Source organism: Heliconius melpomene, chromosome 10, assembly GCF_056956725.1.
Source record: "Heliconius melpomene rosina isolate 202511_hmr_F chromosome 10, ASM5695672v1, whole genome shotgun sequence".
Taxonomy (NCBI): Eukaryota; Metazoa; Arthropoda; class Insecta; order Lepidoptera; family Nymphalidae; genus Heliconius; species Heliconius melpomene.
In genome coordinates, this window is record NC_140398.1 from 8240144 (window position 1) to 8259944 (window position 19801).

Sequence of the window (19801 nt, forward strand, 5' to 3'; positions counted from 1 at the left end):
CCAGCCAGTTGCGTCGCAGCGCTCGTCGCGGACACACGTGTTAATCGTGTTTTAATATATCGTTTACCAGATCGTAAGCCCATCTGGTTACGTAAGAAATGATTAATTAGTGCCCAATGTGCTTTTATAATGCTATTTATTATTGGTTTGTATCCCTTTTTGAATTATATGTGTATATATTTTTCATTATATTACCTTAATTTTATTATACGTGACATCTCATTTATAATACGTGACACACGATAGTAATATATTACGCACTTAGAAACTTGAGTTACTATAGATTTTATTTTTTGACTAGAACTTGGAAGTTCGGTCTGTGAGATGATTTGACCTCATTTGTAACGATATCTGTAACATTAAGTTTTCTTTTCGGACATATTTGGAATTTCTAGAATTTTCTCTATAATTTTACTTTATAAACTTAATCTAGTTTAGTAACTATAATATTTTTATTTCGTCTTCAGTATATCATTTAATAATGTTTTATTATTTTTAGTGATTGTATAAAATATAATTCTATAATTAACTTGAACATCGTTAATGCCAAAGCTTTAACAAATTATCTTCATTAAGTCCATTGAATTTTATACCTGCAATCGTATAAAACGCTCAAACTACGATATAGAAAATAGAAAGTAAATCTTTGTGATTTTATAAAAAATCTTTCTAAAATAATAAACTTAACGCGTACGGCCTTTGCATATCTATCGATTTTTTTTTATCATATTTATTTGTTTCCTTTTGACATGTAGTTTCGCCACTTCGCCTGTCACTCATCATGCACAGTAGGCAGTAGGTACAAATAACTCGTATAATATATATCATGGATGTAGATAAAGATATCTTTTATATCCATATTTCCCCTTTTTGTCATGCTTTATGTGACAACACCAAGAAAATTGAATTGAATTGAAATTTTAATTATTTATGGATGGTTGTGCTGTACGGCTAGTTTTGCAGTTCGTTAACGAGATTGGTATATTAAAATCATTTATAATTTCTATAATTCATCTCTATTACTGCAAAAATTAAGATTTTTAAAAATATGTTGTAAATAATAATATTAGTAAAATTGTAATTTTTAAAGTCCAAATTGTCGTCGAGGTGACATAGTAATCAACTAACAGAGTAGCAAATTAAAATATATTTGTTAAAAATAATAGAATTATATATTATTATCTATATTAATACTTATAATAAAACATTAAATAAATGTGTCTGTACATTTAACATTTTAGACTGAATCACTGGACGGGTCTGAACAAGCTATAGTACATCTATATAGCGGATAACAATTAGGCCTGGACAGGATCTAGGTTAGGTACATTTGATTTTGATTTGAAGACCTGCACTGCTGATTTAGAACCGCAGTGGTCCAGCTCCATCTACGCTATAAAAAATTAAAATCTGGGACATCTGATAAACAACCATAACATTCTAGCTAAACTATAAGAGAAAATGAAATGCCGCCCTAACGAAAGTTGTTGAGCGTCATGATCATTTTCCTCTGGAGAACATATATAACAGTCGAGCTGAACTATAAGAAATAATGAAATGCCTTAGCAAATGCTGTGAAGCACGATAAACCCTTCCGTTATTAAGTGACTGACAGCCAACTCACAGCCGAAATTACGTGAACAAATGGTAATAAAATTACATAGAACGCAAAAATTTGGTAAATTCCATGACTATATCGAATTAGGTCCTTAAAATTTACTAAATTTCAAATAAAATAAAACAACAGTAAATAATAAGAAAGATGGAACTAGTAAAACATAATCTTGCAGATATACACGTAAAACCGAGTTTTTATTATATTTCGAAAGAAAAATCAATAATACACTGTTGCCCTGTTGCTGTTCAATTGAGATTGCTGGAAAACTCGATGCGTCATACATAGACCGACTCGCAGACGTCCTGGCTCTCTGCCAGCTTAGGTAAATAACTTGTTCGCGTTTAATGCTACGACCTTGCTATTTACTGAACTATGACTAGTACTTAATATCACCTTGAAGTAAAGGATAGATATACTCACTTGGGAGAATAATTATATTATTAACGGATATAAGTGAGAAATAGAGTGCCTTAACACTACTACCGTGTTATGCGAAAAAAAGTTGGAATAAAATAATATATTAAACATATCGGCGTGCAGTAAAAACTTCGCATTTTTGCAAAATGTTTACATATAAAAAAATCGGGATTCCGAGGACGTCATGAAACACATAATAGGTAAAGCCCTTAGATCGCAACTTATACTTTGTTGAGAGTAACAACATTATAGTAATGAGGGGATCGCACTAAATATATATTACATTATATTTTAGCATATAGCAATAGGAGCTTACTTGAGCGATATGCTGTGTACATATTAACATAAGCCTAAGGATTATGTTAATAGTTTTGACCCTTTTAGTGTGTGACGTCGTTAGATTATACAACAGAAATAGTATCAAATTTAATGTCTTACTACTTCTTATATAAAAATATAGTAACTATTAATACCACAGGGTATGGAACCTAGTGTTAAGACACTCCTTTTCCCGCGCATCGCTCAAATTTTGAGACATTGCGTGAACTCGATGTCGCGGTGTGTCCTTTTATTAGAGCAAAAAAAATGTAATTAATCATTGCTCAAGTGAAAATCGAACCCACAATGGTCGCGTTTTTAGAAAATCCTTTTACAACCAATTTAAGAAATCTAATTAAATTTTAAAGCTGGAATTTCTTAACTTTGTACAACATTTCAACTATAATTCAAAGTTCAAGAAACTCGTAGCTATAAACAAAAAGAAATAAATTGGAATTTGTTTTAGATTTGCAAAGGAAGATTTTTGTAAATCCACCATGACATTTTGGCAGATAACATGGAATACTGTATAAAATAAAAAAAAAGCGAAAAGTGAATAGCGAAGTTTATTACTTCAAAGACATTCATTGCCTACACCGCACGATGCGGGTGATAAAGCTTATCTCATTTTGAAAGAGCCATCGAGGGAAAAAAGAATAAAATTTATACTTCAGAATTATAATTTGTAGTAACAATCTCTGATTTTAAGTTAACTTTAATTTTCCAATTGTAAATTCAACTATTCAACTTTTTCTCAATTGTAAATTTTAAATGTAAAACATTGACATAACTGAGGTCACCTGGCTATTAGTATTGTAAATACAATAAAACGATGGAAGCTATTTTTGCTAGGTTCGTCTAGAACCGCCATTTCCGTCTGTCTGCGCAAAAAGCAGTGACTCATTCATAGTTCTAGGGGAGTATTGCATTATTTTGTATCTAATGCGGTAGATATATTCCAAATCGACATACTTTTTTTTCCCTAGCCTGCACCATCCCATTGTTGGGCAAAGGCCTCTTTCTACTTCTTCCATTCTGGTCTATTTCGCGCTACTGAGCACCAGTCAGGCTTATAATGGTCCAGCTCGTCTCGCCATCTCCGTTTTGGTCTGCCAATTCTCCTTTTAGAGCTTGGAATCCACCTAGTAGAAGATTTCTCCCATACTTAGAAATAAAAATGAATTTGCATTTCTATTTTTATAATTTAATGTCTCCAGAAAAGATATCCATAAACTTGGTGCCAGCTAAGGCAGAAGTATGAACTGTTGAGCAGAAGCAACTTATAGTGATGTAAATAACGTAATTTGACACTAACATTTGCTTTAGTATCACTCCGTTCTTCACTTTCATTCTATTTAGGGACGTCTAAACACAACAGAATATCTAAAATAATAAAATAAATATAAACCTTCACTTGATTAGTATATACGTGAGTATACATTGTATTTTTTAATTATGTTAATTGCAAGTTTTTAAATGGGTAGGATTGTCATAATTTAGGTCATATGATTGTTTTAGCATAACAAAATGTTATTAAAATGGAATTAAAAAATTCCTATATATCCGACGTGGCCCAGGGGTTTGACTGTAACGCGGCGGTTATGGGTTCAATCTAGGAATATTTCGACTTCATCGCTCTGGTGCCAACTGTACGCTCGGCGTTGAGTCCCGCCACTTGCGTGGTAACGTAATAACTCGAAATATCGCCGTAAAGTGGGGAACGGAGTGTCTTAACACTAGGTTCCCTCTGTCTACCCTGCTGTGTGCGGGATTTTATTTTAAAATTTTCCTTTGCCACACAACACACAACTAATAATAAAAATGTTATTTCGCTATGCATTCACCCTTATTATTTTATAATAATAACTTTGCCTTGGACTTTCCGCTGAAAGAAAAATTATATAAAAAGCTGGCGCTACTAAGAAGCCATTTCCAGCTGACTATAAAGTGTTTTCAATAGAATAAAACAAAACAAATTCACCACTTTTATGTTATTAATAAAATACTTTCTCTATTTTAATATGATTTACATAGTGTTATGAAGAAAAGTAATGCGTTTTATTTTTTTTTATTGTTAAGTTCTAAACTACAGAATGGTACTCGTATTTATACATGTAAATTATTAATAGTTTACAGCTGATACTGTAACATTATATATCTTAATATCTATTACTTATATAATAAGCAGTAATTTTACTGAAAATGTTATTATTTAATCCATTAATTTCATGAACTGAAGATCTCTTAGGATTCTATTAATATTATCTTTATCACCTTCTAAAATAGAGTTCAAGTTCAAGTAAAATAAAGTAGTAAATTGACATTATGCGTCACGTTTTCTTCAACGAGTTTAACTGGACTGCGCCAGTTGATTTGTACTTTCAAACATAAATTTTTTCGTTTATTTTTTTAGAGACGACCGTTACCAATTTAAGAAGAATTTTATTTGTTGAGCTTTACACTATATCCCGTGTACAGGCAAAGGGAACCTAGTGTTAAAACACCGTTCTCAACAAACTGCCCAAGATTTCAAACATGGCTTGTTGAACGGCGGAGCACAACGCCTTTTACACATTCCTAAACAACAAAACATTGAAATGTAATAGAAACAATAAAAATAAAACATTATCATGATTTTTTTTCGGTTTTCTTAGCAAAATCATTAAAAATAGTTTGCTTTTCCCTCACATCTGCATATTTCCAAATCCTCCCAATTTATCTTCCCAATCCCTCCATATACAAGTCTCGTAGTTTATTACTTAAAGTTTTAATTAAATTAGTTCAAGACTTTGTTACATAAAAGGATGGGAACTAAGTAAACAAAGAGAGTAAAGAAAGTAGTACTGTGAAAAAGTTGTGAAGTGACTCGCGACGTCGCGAACTGGGAAGGGGGCGCTGGCGGACTAAGATGGAACATGATCGCCGGCTCTACAAGTATAGGTAAGCTTTTTTTAGCTTCATATTGTATACCGCACATAGCAAGGTAGGCAGAAGGAATCTGGGAACACAGTATTAAGAAGCTACGTTCCCATTAATACACTTCCGTTCCCCACTTTCCGCCGACTTCTGGTGACAAAGCAAAAGCGTGCATACCCAGGTCGCAAGTCCCAGGTAATGTTGTGAGCTTACATTATATAAATTCGTGGAATTTTACATGGGTTCTTCTATTCAGACCTATATTAGACCTATATTTAGTTCGGTTATATTATTTTAATAATTTTTAACAAAATTCTAAACTGACATAAATATAATTTCTATAAGCAACTATATTAATAAAAGTTGTACCTCATATTTACGTATATCTATATATTCATATACAAAAAAAATCTCATTTCCTTTGAAACTACAAACAATTTTCGCTTGATAAATTAATTTACGTTTTGTTCCAACATAAAAGGGTTAGTTGGAGCTGACAGATTGTAAATAACCTCACGGCGTCGGCGTCATAATCAATTTCCTACAGATTGCCTCTCGGAATAATAACTGACAGCCCTCGGGCGGTTGCTGGAATATGATATAAAAATAATTACAAAAAAAATATAATAAGCTATGGAAAATTAACTGATTATTTTTCTGCAGGATAAGTTTTAAGTATTTTTAACGACGATATACAAGACGATATAAAAGATAATAAAGACATTTAGTGGTAGGTACAGCGTGATAGTACACGGCGGCCATGAATTTGATTCTCACTCAGTGGAATGATGATGATTAAATAGTGCGGAGTTAAATTGCGTCAGCTAACAAACAATGTTTCGAATTTGGGTGTGCAATGTGTGTTGATAATAAACATATTAACTAAGACCGCGAGTAAAGCTTATTCGCCCGAATAATAACATTCAAACCCATATTGCGGCTTGTGCGGACTGTTTTTGCGTATGCAAATTGTTTTTAAGGTTATATGGCAATGAAAATTTAATTTTAAACTTAAATGTAATGTAAACGTAGGTCACCTTTATAAGTAAGGTGTGTATAAAAAAAAAATAAACCCAGTGCGAATGCAAAATATCGACATGAAATAAATTGATAATTGAGAGTCCAACATTTAACAAACCTATAACAAATAAAAAGTTATTAGTTTTGTATTTTAGTAACAACCAAAATGCTCTACAATACTAACAAAATCAATATGGCAATCGGTCGTCACAAAGCCGTAGCGATTCTAATCATGAACCCATAGCCTAGAAAGTCGAAACAATAAAACGTTTAACGCCCAGCATCCGTTGTACATACGTTGTTATGCTATAAAATAAAGGTTACTCGGTTATTACAATCGTAGCGACTATTAAACGATGTATAATACATAATAGCGATAAAATTTTATGACAGTTTGAAAGTGCCTAAGCTTTCGTTATTATGAAAGTAAGAATATAGAATTACTTTTTTTTATTTTACAATAATTTCTTTTATTTTATAATTCTTTAAATTAATACTTTTTAAAAAGTCAAATGCATAGTATAAGGGAGGATTCTGTATCAAAAATGTTTTCTAAATCAAATTAAACAAAAAGCGAATTAAAACTGTTTATCGTCGTTTAAGAAAGTAACTTTAAGCTTAATCTTACGTAGGCAGTGAGAAATTTGTGTCAAATCGGAGAATGGACTCTCCATTCTCCGTTTTCTGTCTGAATTTGAAATATTGCGTGGCGGTACTCAACGACGCACTTTGTCTAGCTAGAATCGGATTAACGATAAAAACAATTGATTTACTTTATTTTATTTAACCTTTACTTATACGTATATACTTCATGTACATCTATCTATATATATAAAATCGAAAGGTCACTCACTCATCACGAAATCTCAGAAACTACAAGTGCTAGGAATCTCAAATTTTGCATAGGAGTTACTTATAGGACGTAGGTGCTCGCTAAGACGGGAATTTGCAATATTCGATTTCTAAGGGGTTGATTTTGGGGTCGAAAGTTTGTATGAAACTTCGTTACTACAAATGTTAGGAGTCTCAAATTTTGCATAGACGTCACTAGAACGTAGCCATGGAGACAGAAATTAATAATAACATAGTTCACGCGGGTGAAACCGCGAGCGGGCCGCTAGTATCTTATATTACTATTATTCATGCCAGTATCTAGAGTTATGAACCTGGCTAATATATTGTGTTTAGAGAACGCGGTAGACCAAGTGGAGTATTGATTTTATTAGCACACGAGTATCTAGATAGGGAGGCTGCAGGAACCCCCACGATATCGGATATCGGCTATCGATGAATAAATAAACGCAAACTGGATATCAGACCGGAATTTTTAATGTGGATTTAGCCTACCTATATATTTTCCCTTTTACATATTTACAAGGTCTCCCAGAGGTCGTAGAAAGGTTATACGCCATTTATTTAATGTTTAATTATAATAAAAGCACAGACTGATAAACTTTGAAAGGGCCAGACCCCTAAAGTTCACATAGATAATCAATAGCTTAATATATATTTAAGTAATGAACTGTAACGCGATGGTTGTGAGTTCCTTTCCCACTTGGGGAATGAAAGATTCCTTCGCTTTGGTAACAAGACGATAAGTTCAGCCACTCAACGCAATGTCTCGAAATTCGCTATCCTTCTGCCTTCCTTGTTATATGCAGTATATATACGTCGTTAAAAAAAACTGGTTTGTATAAATAATTGAAAATTATATAACTTCTACTAATGTTACTACCAGAAAAATATTTTCTATAACACACAAGTTAGTAACTCAATATTGGAAAAATCTAAATTAATGGACGTTTATGGTCATCATTTTCAAAGAGCGTTCCTAATGTACGCGTGGGAGCCAGTATCGATCCCGCTTAAACAACGGCCGGGTCGCTCTTAAATGTATTTATCCCGGGGGACCTTTATGTAAGTTAGTTTAGGAGAAAAAACTGTCACAACGATATTGTGCTTCAAAGGTATAAAATTGTGCTCTTCTCAAATTACTTATATTTTTGAGGGATTGGTTTTTTTTCATATATTTTTTGGTAGTTTCATGTTTAGTTTTGATTATTGTAGCCTAGAAAAGGAAATGTTAAGAAGCGAAGTAGGTTTTAAGCAATATAATGTAACTTCCAATACATTATTCAAGATTCATCTTATATTTCATATATTTTATGCTATTATTATAATTCAACTACCCAGTGTAATATAAATAAATCGTTAAACTAAATAAAAAGTCATCCGAAAAATATTCCATATAATTGAATGTAAAACGGAATTTTGTAATTTACCTTATTAAAGCCATTTGCTACGTTCGCTCGCGACATACAAATATACAGCTACGCCGTAGCGCTTTACATCTCGTTTTATTATAGCGTGCTCATTATTTATGTGTGATATGATAGAGAAGATTGAATATAAAAACTTTAGAGTTCCAGCTTTCTCCATGCTACTCTCAGTAGTAGTACAGTGCCGTTGTACCACGACGACTTTACTTTTAAATTGATATTTCTAAATTAATTTCTACAAAATCGTTACGAGATTTGAAGAGAAACGTTATTTACTTTTATTTTGATGGTTTTAGCTTCAAGCTATGTCCCAAAAACAGCAGACTAGGCAGAGGCAGTTCGATTTATTTTCATTTATTTATTTATAATGGCAGCCAAATATTATTTAACGCGGACAACACTAAGTTGTTTTGCTAGTTAAATATTTCTAAATTATAATGTAGCGCATCTCTTGTACAGAAACATTACTCATCTGGTCACAGAGACAAGGTCGTCGCGTGGATCAATACTGACTGTTGAGTTTGACGCTTCCGAACTTGGGCACCTACATGTGTATTTGAACCTGCCTTACATGTTTTACTTGTTTCTTGTTTAAGTTCATATAATATTTTCCATTAGAGTCGTCATTATATACTACAACTATATTTTTTTTATTGGATATGTTTTTTAAATAGACTATGTATGGGTCCTACTATAATATACGTTTTTAAAATGTAACTAAGAAAAATTTTAACGCCGCAGGATCAATTGGTATTGATAATTTTATAAGTTTTTGACAAAGTATTCTTCTTTTCTAAGTGTGGAATAATAATTTAAAAATGTAAAAAATAGACTATATTTATTTTTAAGATATGATTAGTTTAATTGAGAAGTAAACTAATTAAATTTTTAAGACTGCTAATAAGCAATACAATTTAACTTCATATTTTATTAAATTTTTTTTTATATTATTATAAAAAAAAATATGGAAAACAAAAAAACAAGATAAAATTTGGAGCCATAGTTAGCAAGTATTATAAACACCTACAAGTTCACGCAAAAAAGCGGAAGCTTCTACGAATAAAATATTAATTTTATGAATTTCTTCACAATGTTCCCGTTTCTCGTATTCCATTTCATTTTTAATTCCGTTATATTTAATCAAGCGGCGGCGCGTCAGCTTTATTGGAACTCGTCGGTAGATTAAATGGCCTTGCCAGCTTTACACAGGTTGTGAGCTTTGAGGTACAAAATTTTCCTATTAGGTACTCCTAGTAGGAAAATTTTGTACAAAAATTACAAAAAGTACAAAATTTTGTACAATACATATAGTATATCTAGTAAGATATACTATATGTATTTCTTTATAATTATATACGATTAAACTAACTGAATTGAACACCGTAGGATATAGGACGTATATAGTACAAACTATGTTGCCAATTAAGGTCATCTATCGCTCGTTAATTGTAGCGGCATTTTAATTGTCACACATATTCCGTGTCTTGTAAGGCAACTATAGAAAATGTGGTAATAAGTTATACTATTTTTTATTTTCTAGATATTTAGAGACATTGTATGTTGAGTGACGTAATTTAACATAGCGGTTTGTCCAGATTGAAAATTGCAATGAGGCCAGTCGTGGCGCTGGGCAGCGTTAAAGTAAAAAAAAACAATAAATTAAATGTTATTTGACATATCCAGAAAATTAACCTTCGGTCAAACGTTTCCCAAATGAACCCCGATAGCATTATTTCATCAATCAATTTATCATATAAAGGTCTCGAACAAGGAAAAACCTTGAGAAAAGATATGAAGAAAAGAAAGTAATAATAATACCAAACTTACTAATGAGATAAACTGATATTGTGCTCCCAAGCGGAATAAAACATTAGTTTAGGGATGAAGCCCTATGGCGATTAGCGCCTACCGTGTGAATATAATACTCGAAATTATATTAATATTATTTAGATAACTTTTGTGAATTCCTTTTATTAAGTGAGATCGTCGTGGCGCAGCAGCACAAGGGTGTGACTGTAACGGGATTACGTGGGTTCGATTCCCACTCGAGGAAGTGAAATATTTGTTTGCGTTTATATTTCCATTTCTTCTCTCTGGTCTTGAGGCATTGAGTTCCGCCACTCAACACGCAATACCTCCAGTTTTCGGCGGAAAGAGGGGAGCACTAGGAGTCCTCTGCCAACCCTGTTGTGTGCGGGATAGAGCGTGAAGCTGAATAAAAAAGTTATATAAATATGACAATAAATTATGAGGCTATCGTGGAGGAGCAGCATAATGTCTGTCAGTTGTGGGTTTGATATCCATTTTATGGAAATGTGTTATTTTCATATCAGAGTCTATTTGTCTAAATACTAGATGCCAACCTTACAATATATTTCAATAAAAGCATTAGTTTTTACGTTATAAAAAATAATCAGCTAATCAAACACTAGAAAAAGATGCCATTACCACAGAATTTAGGTCACGGGCATTCGAAAAGAATTCGTATATAACGTAAACCCTACCTTCCCTACTTCGTCTCTCCCTTCGGAGTATTGATCGATGAAACGACCTTGAGCCTGGAGACCAGGGAGTACAATGAAATGATTTTAAGAGGAAAAGTACACAACGTGAAACAAATAAGATACGTACTTATATAGGCTTAAAGCGTTTTGAGGTCGAAAAGGCATTGGGGCTTTTAGTATTGTGCTTTGTGTTAGATTGTTTTGTATTTTATTCGTGTTTAATATTTTATATGTTAACGTGTTCTCTATGTCAGTGTAAATGGACCTAGTGAAATGTAAATCTTTCTTTTTACATTAACTTAATAAATAATAATAAAAAATAACAAGAAATCGACACCTGGGTAAAATTTACTTCAAGTTATAGCGCTGACCTTAACCCAAACAGACCCTCGTATATAAATATCGTAGTAATGGGCTATTACTTTTTAGATCCCTAAAAAACATTTATAGACCAACTGTAAAATGGAAAAGACTAAATAAAGTACTTTTTTTTGGAAACAAATATAATTTAATACTATTAAAAAGACTTGATACATAAGAAAGTTGATTAAAAGATTTTTGATAATCTCTACTTATATCAATAATATAAAGATTTTGTTTTGATGAAAATGCTAATCTCAATATCAAGAACTACAGGTAAAAATTGAAAAATATTTATTGTTTCGGATAGATGGTCGGTCCATTAAGAATTAGAATCATTAAATAAAGAAGTCGCGAATGATAGGAGCGGTGTATCAATTAAAATGTAGCAACGGAAAAGCTTGAGAACTTCCATTGCGTTTAGTCTAGCTGTAGGTAATCTTAGTTATTTCCATATTATATGAAAGCGGATGAAATAATATAAAGTAATAACCCATACAAAGTATATGCTATGTCCCCATACATTATATTAATAGTTAATACTTTTTCAGGACCTCTTTACCAGTTGCCCAATTCAGCCGAGGCGACTTCTCCCTCTGGTCGGTCCTGAAGAACTGCGTGGGGAAGGAACTGTCGAAGATCACAATGCCTGTCGTATTCAACGAGCCGTTGTCATTCCTGCAGCGAATGCTGGAGTACCTGGAGTACGCTCATCTGCTCAGGATGGCGTCGGAGCAGACCGACCCAGTGGCAAGGATGGAATATATTGCAGGTTAGTGGAAATTATTAATTAGTCATTTAAGGGTCTCTCAGCACAGCGTTTGACTGTAGACGTGACGGTTGTGGATTAGATCGCGATATACGTAATGAATAATTGTAATTTCTTCGTTTTCGTAACAAGATAAAGCGTGGCGTTGAGTTCTGCCATTTAGGACGTTATTTTGGAGGTAGTTGAGGAATATAAAACTAGCTTTCATTTTTAAAAGCAATTTGCAATAAGAATTTCACAGTAATTAATCTTTTTCCATTCACTTAAAGGTTATAAGTTTAACAAGAAACTTAATATACTTATATTGATTCATTTTATACTAAGAATTCTTAAAATAAGTATTTTCTCATAATAAGTCGAAGTGAATGAAAAATTTTCTTGTTAAACTTATAACCTTTAAGTGAATGGAAAAAGATTAATTACTGTGAAATTCTTATTGCAAATTGCTTTTAAAAATGAAAGCTAGTTTTATATATTTTTCTTATAAGAATATGAACTAGATATCGATAAATTCAAGATATAACTAATTATCGAACGTTAATAGTAATGTAATTCCATAAAAAAATAATTATTGTTAGTTTCTAGCGCTGGTAAAAAAGATGCGCGACATGGAGATCCGCTAGTTAACACACAATGTTTCAAAAATAAGACGGAAAGTGGGGAATGGAGTGTATTAGCACTAGATTTCGTCTTGCTTCTCTGCTATATGTGGGATTATATCCCGTGATGTTAAAAAAAATGTATCATTTAATGAGATGTCTTATTAGTCTCAAAATGTGAATTATAAAAGTTTAATAAAGCTCAAAAACAAATGCAATTTGGTGCACAAGATTTTTATTTCCCCAATTTTATTTTCCCGACCGAGGTACTTACAGTGAAACGTAAATAAAAGACTCTATTACGTTTTCAGCCTCGGTATTTTTGTTAAAGAATGCCTGCCAGCCCGAGGCGAGCAACAACTTGTTTATTTTATAATTCAACTTCTACGTGAAATTCTGTTTTATATATATTTCAATGCAAAAAAATATTTGGAAAAGGTTTAAAGAAATGTAATTTCAGCAATATTATTAGTTATTTCTTTGTAAATTTTGCTAAATAAAAACAAGTAATAAGGTTATATGCGCGTTAAAAAGGCGTAGAAATAAAAAAATCTATAATACAATAGTCTCTTAGTATATTCCGTTGGTTAGCCATAACATATGTTAACTAATATTTTGATTTTATTTTTATATATTTATTATAAAAATAATCGCAAGCAGTTGTTTTTTTAATAAAATAATAACATTTCATTTTGAAGATATATTTACACTAGTGACGCAAACATGGCTTCGTCTGCTTCAAGCTATTACTGTAAAGTTTCATCTAAATCCGTTCAGTAGTTTGTGTGTGAAAGTACTGAACAAACATCCACCCACCAAAACTTTCAAATTAATAATATTTGTATTATTATCTAGAGGATTATAATATTCCTCCGCCCACGCTCTCTCCAATGAATAAAGACAACATAAATATCTAATCTTATATACGAGTGCCTTCGTGAAACGCCCACGATTTTAAAATAATTTTAAAGTAACAATTTCAGAAGCGGCTTATATACCATTTTGTAGTCTACGGTTTTACTAAGCTCATTGAATAATTAAATTTATATTGAAATGTATATTTTATACGTGGGAACATAGATATTCATATTTTTATTAATTTAACGTATAGAGCAGAGTAGACAGAAACAACCTACTGCTAAGTTAACATATTCCGTCCTCCGTTCAAATTATGAACGCCGTTTAGTTGATAAGAAAATTTTTTTTCTTAAAAGAGTATTGAATCCACAACCGCCATCTTTATAGACAAACGACAAACGATAATTTATGTTATTAACGGCGTTGAGTTCCGCCACTCCACACTTTTTATATTTTCTAAGAAGCATATTAATAATATTGTATTTAAATTAAAATTAGTGGATTTAATCAAATCCCAAATCGCACTTGGACTATTTTTTTTGACAAAATGTGACGACATTGTTCCAAGAGGCTTATCTTCTAATATCAAGAAAACGTTACTTCTGGCTGCTAATAAATAGATTGTAGAAAACCTATTGTGCATGTATAATAAAATTATAGGTATAATTTCTAATAACCTATACTTTATTATAAAAACATTTTCACAGCGTTTGCAGTAAGCGCTCTAGCATCGAACTGGGAGCGTCTGGGGAAGCCGTTCAATCCACTCCTCGGGGAAACCTACGAGTTGGAACGAACAGAGTTCCGAGCTGTTTGTGAACAGGTAATTTAGAGAAGAGGTATAACTTTTACAACTATAAATATGATATATATTTTTATTGTAGCTGCACGCACTTTGTGCCAAATTACACGGGAAACACTATAGGTTTTGATTAGGTACGCGTCGAATTTTACGCAAACTGCATTAAAATTGATACATATATTCTCGTATCTTTGGATTGCTTGGACTTAAAAGATGACTATTTTTACTATATTTTAGGAGATATATTCCTGAATATTTGATATTAATTTTAGTTGGATACCTCAACGCGGTCTTAAATAAATGGTCATGACAGACGGATAATAAGGTGATCTTTGAAGTACCTAAAAAAGTTAAAACGGAACCCTCCCTTCCTATTAACACATGCAACGCACTTTAAGTACACTTGTAAATTAAAATATATTTTATTTTTACAAACACTTGTTATTTAAACATTTCATTAAAGTGCCCTTGGGCTTTGATTAAAACTCTTCTATTTACAAAAAGTTGTCGTTTTTCGTACACGTTCATTGCAAACTTGTTCATAGTCGAAGTAACACGAGGGAACAAAGTTGGGATGCAACTCGAACATCAAAGACGGGCTTTTAATAGAGCTAAGTGCACGCTAAATTAATAACTTAACATATTACTTGCATACAAGCGTCTCTACACTGTAACTAAAATAACTTTATGAAGTTATTGCTTATGTTATTAAGCTAATTTCTTTAGAAACATAAATATGTGCTTAAATTTTATGACTTAATTAAGTTGGACTAATATTTCTCGTCACAACAGTCGGGTTACCAGAGAGTGAGTTTTCACTGTCCTAAGATAAAAAAGTTGAAAAGTATTTGACTTTTTGCTTACTTTGTTCATATTGGCTAGCAAGATCCTCCGCAGCGTAGCCTATACGATATAAAGAACAGCGAAACAGCGTATAGTCCTTTTTTTGTAACATCGGAAAAAACCGATTAAAAACATAGGTTCGAACTAAGGGAACTGATCTTTGTATATTGAGTGGGAGAGGTAGAAAATGTTATTCGACAATTTCAAGTTAAGTTAAACATTTTTTTAAGAAACTATGACACCGATGTTACTTATGACAAATTTTATTTAAAACCCATTTATTTCAGGTGTCACACCATCCTCCAGTGTCTGCTTTCCACGCAGACAGCCCTCACTTCGTATTCCATGGTTCCGTACACCCAAAGCTTAAGTTTTGCGGCAAGAGTGTGGAGATACAGCCTAAAGGGCACGTCACTGTGGAACTACCTAGGTAAGTTAAAAGTATATACAATAGATCTACTAGATTTTAAAAACCTGCGGCGTGCCCGAAGTAACTCTGATAGATCAAGTTACATGATGTAGATAAAATTCATAGATCCTTGCTACTAAATCATCATTATCATCATCAGCCTGTCCTCGTCCACTGCTGAACATAGGCCTCTCCAATGGAACGCCACTGAGCTCGATCTTGAGCTCTTCGCATCCAGCCCGCCACTTTGCTACTAAATACTTAAGATAAAAACAATTTCTTGACTCGAACCAGTAATTTAGCTTTAGCTAAGATCTTTAACATAACAACATCGAACACATATAAAATAAAATGAAATATTATCAGATGGGGTGAAGCCTACACCTGGACCAACGTGAACTGTTGCGTCCACAACGTGATAGTGGGCAAGCTGTGGATCGAGCAGTACGGCGCCATGGAGGTCACCTGTCATGGCGGCGCGGGATTAAAAGCTAATTTGGCTTTTAAACCCGCTGGCTTCAATAACCGAGATCTGCATAGAGTGGATGGGTTTATTATTGATCAGAGGTGTGTATGGTCAATGAAATAGTAAGTCTCTGACTAAATTGTCATTTAGTCAGAGACTTACTTGATTTAGTGTCCTAAATGTATACACTGTACAGTACGGCCGATGTGTTGTGGCCGCCTTAACAACTCTGGAGGAAAATGATCAAAAATAAAAAAAAAACTAAAATCAAATCTGTGCAGCTTCTACCTTCTATCTACCTTCCTTAGATACCTTCAGGACCTTATTAAAATTTTGCTTCATCAGTCATTTTTATTTGCCCAAAAGTGAATAATTTATATTTTTAATTTTCAATTTAAAGCAAAAAGCGGCTCCGTTTCCTCTATGGCAAGTGGACGGAGTACATAAAGTGCTGCAGCGCGGCGGCGCACGACGCGTGGGCGCGCGACCGCGACGACACGCCGACGCAGCACACGCCTAAGAAGGTGCTGGCCAAACTGAACAGCTTCAAAGTGGGCGCGCTGCGGTCTATGTCTATACAGGATGTAAGTTCATTTTTATTTTTTAACTTGATACTTTCCTTAATAGTAGTAGTAGTAGCTGAACAGCCAACACGCAATAGGTCCACAATTTGGCGGAAAATGGGAAACGGTCTATCTTAATACTAGGTTCCCTCTGCCTACCTTACTGTGTGCGGGATACCGTACGAAGCTTAAAAAAATATATGTTCCTTTTTTATATATAAAACATGTTAATAACTGTATATTCAATACACAGAACGATGAAGCTGAGAATTCCGAAGAGGTGCCAAAGCCGGATGAATCGTTTAACATCGACATACCAGGCTCTGTCACACTGTGGGAGGCTCGCCCGCGCCCAAGTAACAGTGCACAGGTATTGTCATTATTTAAGTTATACCATTTTATCTTTACATATCTAAGTTAACTTTAAATGCAAAAAAACGATTAGAATATCTTCTTATCAGTTTGAGGAAAATGAAAATAATTTATAGTGGTAATGGAAATGGTCGGCCCCTAGTAAGTAATATAAAATCCTTTCTTCCTTTGCCTTTCCAGTACTACCAATTCACCGAATTCGCAATGTCATTAAACGAGCTAGAGCGCGACATGAAGGGGCAGCTGTGTCCCACCGACAGCCGCCTGCGCCCCGACGTGCGCCTGCTCGAACAGGGAGACATCGACGGTGCCGCTGCAGAGAAGACGCGTCTGGAGGAGAAGCAGAGGACTGCCAGGAAACTGCTGAAGAAGAACAGTGAAGGGTGGAAGCCGAGGTGAGATTTGCTCGTCTTTTGTTTTTTTTTTTAGGTGTGGAAAGAATATGAAAGAACAATTATGTCCGGATATACGTGTGTTGGAATAAGGTGATATAAATGGCACTGCGGCGGAGAAAACAAGGCTAGAAGCGAAATAAATAGAGAGGCACTAGGGAACTGCTGAAGAAGAATAGTGAAGGGTGGGACTTGAGATAAGGTTTTCTAGAATTTTGATTTGTTATTTGTGGGGTATAGAAAAGATATCAAAGGCTGCCAGGCATTATGTGATTACTTTAAACAATCTAAAATTTTTAAATTTAATCGAGATGCGGAATTTTTCTGATATTTAAATAATTTTCCTAGATGGTTCAGTCAAGGCACAAATCCCTACACAAAACAGGAAGACTGGCTCTACAACGGCGGCTACTGGGACCGCAATTATCAACACCTGAAGGATGTCGACATATTCTAGACACTTCCGTAATAACAATTACGTATTAAATTATTTATAATAGTAGTATGTCAATGTTATTAGACGTATTTTTATATATGAGTAAAAAAAACAATCGGTTTTAGTAGCGATATCGTATATTCATTGGTTCTATCCCATTTCAAATGATTGCTACTTTTGTAGGAAAAGAATACTTAATATTATGAAAGTGCTACCGCGAAAAGCTTTAAGTTCATAAAATTATTAAATAATATGATTTTGCAGCTATTAACTCTATACAATAAATAATTAAATAAAAAATAAGTTGCGATATTACGAATAGCTAATAAATTATAATTATCACTTGGACATTCTGGTGTCTTCTTTTTAAAATTTTAATATAATTCACAAAGTTTTACATTTAAATTAATTATTTAAATGCTGTTATGCTTTATATGATCAAATAGTCGACATATTACATTTATTATTAAGGTTGATATCAGCAAATAATGTCTTCGTTATTATATTAAATACTCATAATTTTTAATATAAACCAGAGCTACCTTCCTTAATATCTTTTAAGTGCGATTTATATTCATTACAATTGTTAATTTTTTACTGTACTTCGAAATATAAATAGCTATACTATGTTCTCATGTTCCCTCTGCCTACCTGCTATGTGCTGGATACAGTGTGAAGAGAAAAAACATATATATCTGTATCTATGTAACCTACCTGAAGTTCAATAAACTATTTTGCGTTAATTTTGTTAATTGATTTGCTGCCCTGACCTCGTTGCTAGCTAATTTTATTTTTAAATATACATACAATGACATTTTTATTATAACGGAAACGTTTAAAAATAGTTGTTTTGCAAGAATTATTTTGTTCTTATGTGATATTTAAAATATTTTTTATATTTTTAGTTTATTAAATAGGATTCGATTACTCACACACATTTCTATACGACACAAAGACACATTTTTATAATAATAAACACTTCATAATGATAAGCAATGTAATGCAAAAGTAATATTTGATATTCCTTTTTTAATTTGTACATGGCTATTTCACAAACGGTGGCGTAATTTTTAAAATAAAGTTTATTTTTAAACAACATAGTTTTATACATATTAAAAACAATTCCGAAATTTAAATATTATTGGAATTTTTATTTTCGTTCTAGTCGATTAACAATGGTCAAGTTTTGCCAATGATTTTAAATATATTTTCTGCAAAAACCAAATTAAATTGCAGTTCGAGGATTATGTAAATAGTATTTATTATAAGTTATATATAGATGCAAACGAGTGGATTGTCATATTAATATTGTCAGGATGTATGTATTGAAAACTTTTTGACATTCTTGTTGATTAGCAAATTATTCAAATTTTGTTGCCAATTTCAAATGTAGCTCAAATATAATAAATAATAATTATAACGCGTATGGTTGTACATAAATATTTTTGCATTATATAAAATGAATTCAAAGTTTAAATAGTGATTAGGCTGTATAGATCGTGACATGTGTGTAGAATTAAATGTCAGGATTTAAAAAAAAAACTGCACATTCGGATACTTTCTACATTTACCACACTAATATCGTATAATTATCATAATTTAAAATCTTCTATATGTACATTTATATTTTTATTTATTTTCTATAATTGATATACTGAACATATAGCACAATGTATCCGAATGTGTATTCCTTATAAGGTGTTTAGAATGTGAATATCTTAAAATATATCTTGAACTGTATACCCAAAAATAAATAGATTCCAATGTGGACTTGCCATTTTACTTATATTTCTCCATAATGATCCATCTTATATAAAAATATACTAAGAATACTTCTAATTACATGTCAACTAGTTCACA

At 32.6% G+C, this 19801-nt stretch overlaps 1 protein-coding gene across 6 annotated transcripts; it reads left to right on the top strand.

The window, feature by feature from the left end:
* Positions 1–14: 14 nt before the first annotated feature.
* On the top strand, positions 15–19711 carry LOC146535423 (oxysterol-binding protein-related protein 1). Of its 6 annotated transcripts, none has more exons than XM_085192205.1 (10): positions 21–145; positions 5134–5293; positions 11984–12204; positions 14366–14481; positions 15591–15733; positions 16079–16279; positions 16579–16762; positions 16995–17111; positions 17294–17508; positions 17854–19711. In XM_085192205.1, exons 2-10 carry the CDS (start codon positions 5262–5264, stop codon positions 17960–17962), a joined length of 1338 nt encoding a protein of 445 aa, XP_085048331.1. In that variant the 5' UTR covers positions 21–145; positions 5134–5261; the 3' UTR covers positions 17963–19711. The 6 variants fall into 6 exon arrangements, with proteins under 6 accessions (XP_085048336.1, XP_085048331.1, XP_085048333.1 ...); XM_085192207.1 differs by having other exon boundaries at positions 5140–5293; XM_085192206.1 differs by having other exon boundaries at positions 5157–5293.
* Positions 19712–19801: the final 90 nt, after the last annotated feature.